Source organism: Lupinus angustifolius, chromosome LG08, assembly GCF_001865875.1.
Source record: "Lupinus angustifolius cultivar Tanjil chromosome LG08, LupAngTanjil_v1.0, whole genome shotgun sequence".
Classification (NCBI taxonomy): Eukaryota; Viridiplantae; Streptophyta; class Magnoliopsida; order Fabales; family Fabaceae; genus Lupinus; species Lupinus angustifolius.
The window spans coordinates 8104158-8110224 of NC_032016.1; the positions used below are offsets into that span (position 1 = coordinate 8104158).

Genomic DNA, 6067 nt, shown 5'->3' on the forward strand with positions numbered 1-6067 from the left:
AAAAAAATCAAAGATAGCACACTTCCCTCTCCGATGAGTATATCTCTCATTTCCTCTCCAAGAGTATAGGAAAGTTCTATGATTTTATCCCTTTTATTTAAAGTTAGATTAAACTTATAACCTTAAAATTCAGAGGAAAAAATCATGTCTCTATTGTGGTTAGAGTGATACTCCTCTCCAGTAATGGAGATGGAAGTTGGGTAAAATAGCGAAGTAAAAGTAACATACATTAACATTTTTATCCTTTTATTTAAATTTAGATTACACTTTTACCCTTAAAATTCAAATGAAAAACTCATTTCCCTCTCCAATGAGGGGTGTCTCTCATCTGTGATAGTAAAAGCTTGTGCAAATGTGAGGAGGAATCCAAATTCTCTATACCAAAAGTTTTATGTGTCTCTATATTAACTCAATGTTGTTTTGTCAAATACCTAAATGTATTAGTATGGCAACTAATGAGAAATTAAATAAGGTGTATTATATATTATTAGGCAAAATCTTATTGGGTTAGTTTAGAGACATAAAAAACTTTTGATTTAGAGAATTTGAGTTTTATGAGAAATTGAGGATAACCATTTCTCCTTTTCGGCCAAGAACCACGTGGCTCCACCAGGATAATATTACCGCTCTATTTCCTACATTTCAATTTCTGGAATTAATCTAGTTGTAACTTGTAACCCAATAATGTTGGATTTTACATTAGTATTTTATTATGGGTTGCCGTTGACTTATTTCAAAGTAAATGAAGTTTTTACATGTATCTAAGAGCTCATAGAAAAATCAAACTATAAATATAAGTTATCACCTCATAATTTCTGCAGAAGAAATTGTAGAATTTAAGTTTTCTTAACATCAACCCTAAGAATATAAAATTAAGGATTGAAAAGGCAAATAAAACTTTGAAAAGCATAAACACATTATTTCGTAAACTCTCTAATAAAATTTAATATTTTATTTAATTTTTTACCTCACTCCTGTTAGGAAAATCTAACTAGTTTATTAAATATTAAACAACAAATAAGTCTTAATCGTAATAACTAAGTGTAGTTACATACTTACATACATCGAGGGACACCATAATAAAATTATTTTACTTTTGTAAGGATAACGAATACAAAAACATTTTTAACAAATCAAATTACAAGTCTCCTTTTGGTATGGTTTGTGCCACATTTATTGATTGTAGTATGATCCAACGAAACTAGATTGGTAATGTTGGACTTATTAGCAAAGGGTATAGAGGTACAAGTGAGAAAACAGATTAAGACCTTTAGGCAAGGGTTTATGAGTTTTTTAAACTTAAAAACTCTTTAACTTATTCTTCCACACTCAATGTGCATGAGACTTTATAATTGAATATATGTAACAATTTCTCCTCAAGTGTAGGTACTAGACATTTATCGGTCTTCTTTCTGTTAAGTTCATTATGTTAGACAAGCCATTAACTATGATATCACTTCAGTTGTGGAACTCGTTCGTAATCGTGGTGTCTCATTGCTTTTGGACATGAGACGATTGAAGAGGTACAAGTGAGACATCATGTCTCAAAACGAAACCTTAATACAATGGTTCCATGAGTCTTTTTTCCTCCTCCTCTCATATATAATGTAGGACTTCATGCTTAAATTTTCTCAACATGTTAAATAAAATCAAAGTTTAATTAAAGCAAATAAGCTTATTAGTGCATCAAAGAATACAAATTTAGAAAGACAAAAATTATTGAAAACAAGAACATTATTTATGTTTTTATAATATATTAAATGAATCATTTTATTCTCCAATCCTTAACTATAAACTAATTAATTTTTTACTTATTTTTATTGATTTAATAACTACACATTGTGTGGGGACAAAATATGTTTTATTAAGTCTAACCTTCTCATCAATTTTATGTTTTCTTAATATCATCCCTAACAATAGAGAATGAAGGATTGAAAATGAAAATAAAACTTTGAAAACCTAAACACATCTTTTTATCAATATATTCAGTACTTAACTCTCTAAAAAAAATTACTATTTAATTTTAAACTTTTTGCCCTCATTCAGTGATACAACAACAAACAAACTTTAGTCCTACAAATTAAGTTCAACTACATAAATTGAATAACATCATAATACTTTATTTATTTTAATTTATTAAAGATAATAAATACAAAAATATAGCTAACCAATCAAACTATAAGTCTCATTTTGGTATGATTTGTATGTGCAACATTTATTAATGGTAGTATGATGCAATTAAACTAGAATGGTAATATTGGAATTGTATGCGGAGTATAGAAGCATGGGAGTTCTCATTAAAACTTTAAGGTAATGGTTTCATGTGGTTATTCAACTTATAAACTATTTCACTCATTCTCTCACAATCAATGTGGGACTTTACACTTGAATATACCCAACAACTTCCCTCAAGTGTGTGTATCACACGTTTATCGACTCACTTTCCCTTTATTCCATCTTGTCTTAACCAATCCATCGACTCTAATGTTATTTTTGGACATGTCAGCAACCGAGGAGCCTCCGACCATTATGATTCTGATTGTTATCGAACATTGGAAGATTGAAGAGCTACATTTGAGAAATCATGTCTTGAACCAAAACCTTAAGACAACGAATTCATAACTATTTTCTACTTATAAACTATCAAGTCATCATCTCATATCTAATGCAGGACTTCACACTTGAATATACTCAATAAATTAAATAAAGTGGAAGTTTTCTTAAAGCAAATAAACTTATTAGCACATCAAATTATAGAATATTAAATTATGTAGAAAAAAATATTTAAAAATAAAACATTATTTATGTTTTTATAATATTAAATGAACCATTTTTTCTAATTAAATTTATATTATTCTTGAATCCTTACCTATAAATTGGTTAGCATTTCCTTTAATTAAATTGTTGTAACAAGATCCAAATCCATAAGCAACTTACAAGTAATTACAACTAAATGTTGGTAACAAATAGCTGAGATGGGTATGTCCCATGAATTTGACTCCACATAGTACACATATTAAACATTTTCTTTATAATATTAATGCATATACTATTAAATAAATTTCCTTTCCTTAGAGTATACATATTATATACGATTATAGAGTTAGTGGTATAAAATTTCATTAAATTCTTAAATGTTTCATATTCGAGAAGATAATCTTTAGAACAAAAAATGGAAAGAAAACAATTTGGTCGTTTATCTACTATATATTTGTTGTGGCTGTACAATTTAGATTTGATTTCAATTCTAAAATTGACTCTCATATTGCTTTCAGAACAGCTGGAGGAGGTGGTGGTGGTGCTGGTGGTGGTGTTGTAGGAGGAGGAATTGGAGGTGGACGTGGTGGCAGCATTGGAGGAGGAGGTGGTGCTTGCGGCGGTGTTGGGGGAGGAATTGAAGGTGCTGCTGGCGGCGGTGTTGGGGGAGGTTTGGTGGTGGCTTAGGAGGTGCAAGTGGAGGTGCTGGAAGAAATTGTAGAATTTAAATTTTCTTAACATCAACCCTAAGAATATGAAATTAAGGATTGAAAAGACAAATAAAATTTTGGAAACCATAAACACATTATTTCATCTATATATTAGGTAATTAACTCTCTAATAAAATTTTAATATTTCATTTATTTTTTACCTCACTCATGTTAGGAAAATCTAATTATTTTATTAAATGTAAAACAACAACAAATAAGTCTTAACCATACTAGCTAAGTATAGTTACATACTTACATACATCGAATGACATCATAATAAAATTAGTTTAGTTTAGTAAATATAATGAATACAAAAACATTGTTAACAAATCAAATTATATGTCTCATTGTGGTATGGTTCGTGCCACATTTATTAATTGTAGTATGATCCAACGAAACTAGATTGATAATGTTGGACTCATTAGCAAAGAGTGTGAACACCCAATTTTGTCCGTCTCAACATAACTTCACAAAAAAATATATAAAATAAATTTAATAAAACAAACATATTTCAAAAATAAAAATTAACATGTGTCAAAAATGCTTAATGAGTAATTATTGACTCAATAATGAATTAATGATACATTATTTTCGTTTTTTTGTTTTTAAACGGATTTTAAGTGACTTAATGAATATTTATTATCCTGATTATGGAAACATTCCATTTCTGGAAGAAAAAAAACACATGCAACATTTACATAATTTTCAATTTCTTAATGAAAGAAAAAAACAATTGTGTTTGAAATATTGTTTGCGATTTTATGAAAATCAAATGATTGTTTGTTTTCTACTCAAATAATTAATTTTATTTTTTTGACTCACTTTGGGGCATTACAACTAATTTTTAGCTTGATTAAAATTATTGGGCGATGTTTAGAATAATCGAACATTTTATGTGATGTCTTGGATCAAAAAACATCATACTCATATTGTTTCAAATAAATAAATAAATAAATTTTAATTTTCAAAATTTAAAAAAACATTAATACAATTCAAATTTTAAATCTGGAATTCATTAAGGGAGAAAACATCTCCCCTTAATCCTCTCTCATTTCTTAACGGGGAAGATTTGTTTTTTGAAAAAAAAGACACATGCTTAAGTTCACTATAAATATGCACTATCATCAAGCTACAAAGAGGAAGTTGAAAAAACAACTAATCCACACCAATCCCAAATCTACATACATAACAAACACAAATCATCCATCATCTATTCCCAAAAATCCACAATAATCCAAAAAATATTTTCATACTCAAAAACAAATCAGAGAACCAACATCAATCCAAAATCACCCAAAAAAATCCTTCATTTATCATCTATATCCAAAAACCACATCACACACAATAACCCCAAAATAAATTCCATAACAAGTCTCAAATTTTGCTATTTCTAAAGAAATTATTATATATGCATAAAAAGTCTCAAATTTTGTTTCCTTTTTAATTCTTATACAGTACCTACATTTTTATAAGAATAACAATAACAATTATTAATAGTTTAACTAAGTGTTACGCTTCTAAATTATTTTAAAGAAAGTAGTAATATTAGTAATCAAAAACATTTTAAATGGGAATTTGATAACGATGTTATGTCTCATGTTGCATCTTTCTTTCCATTCGAGCTGAGAAGCGGTTGCAGTCATTAGTACTTCCTCTATTAATTATCGAAGCGAAAAGAATGTAAGTAACCAATGTCAACTCTTTGTGTATTAATTCCCCCAACCAATTGAAATATTTTCTACACTTTTAATTAATTAAAATTAATCAAGTTAATCAATTTTAATCCAGAACTACGTAGTCTTGTTTTCCCTATTGCACCTAGGGATACGTAGGAGCAAGATGAACTCTTGTCAGACACAAAAATAAAAAATAAATATTTTGTTTTAAGTAATTTAATTTTTATAAATGAAGGGTATTTAATTCTTGCAATTAGTTAATTTACCATTTAATGACGGGCGAAATGGATGCTAATACCTTCCTCGATTCTTAATGACTCCCGAACCTGAATATCATAGTCCAAGGCCCAATGTGATTGGGCCAAAAGAATTTTCTATATTTTTGGCATAAAAATGTAGTGGCGACTCTAAGAGGACGTGCAGCCGAAAATCGGGGCACGACAGTTGACGACTCTACTGGGAATTTTTTTAAGTGAGTCAGGCCCAATAGTGCTATTTGGTTGGATCTAAATACCCTCATTTTTTTACAAATAAAATAAAATATATAAATAATACATGCATTCTTCATTTTATTTATTTCCATTTAGTTAATTATTTTTATATATTTATCTAACTATTATGTAGCTTTTGCGGTGTAATTTATTTTAAATTATTGTGCTTCCTCACACACTCACATAATACACTTGAGTTTGCACACACATATGCCCTATACTCGGGTATCAGAGATTAAGTTTAAGATTGGAGGGACATTTGCTTTGCTGGTTAGTGGCCTTGTGTCACATCTGGTATTGGCGTGATGGACGATCCAGATTGTTCCCATGTATTGTGAGTTAGCCGCTTGGGGAGCTAGTCTCTTCTCATAACTTAACTATGATATTTGGTTTCCTTCCTTTTAAAATTAGATTCAATCTGGTGACCTTTAGA

The 6067-nt window shown here is 29.1% G+C and overlaps 1 protein-coding gene across 1 annotated transcript in view; it reads left to right on the forward strand.

The window, feature by feature from the left end:
- The window catches only part of LOC109353872 (glycine-rich cell wall structural protein-like), a 29383-nt gene extending 25939 nt beyond the window's left edge, over positions 1-3444 (forward strand). Inside the window, exon 7 of the mRNA XM_019596232.1 lies at positions 3318-3444. Coding sequence (XP_019451777.1) covers positions 3318-3444 — 127 coding nt within the window. The remainder of the gene's footprint in view (positions 1-3317) is intronic.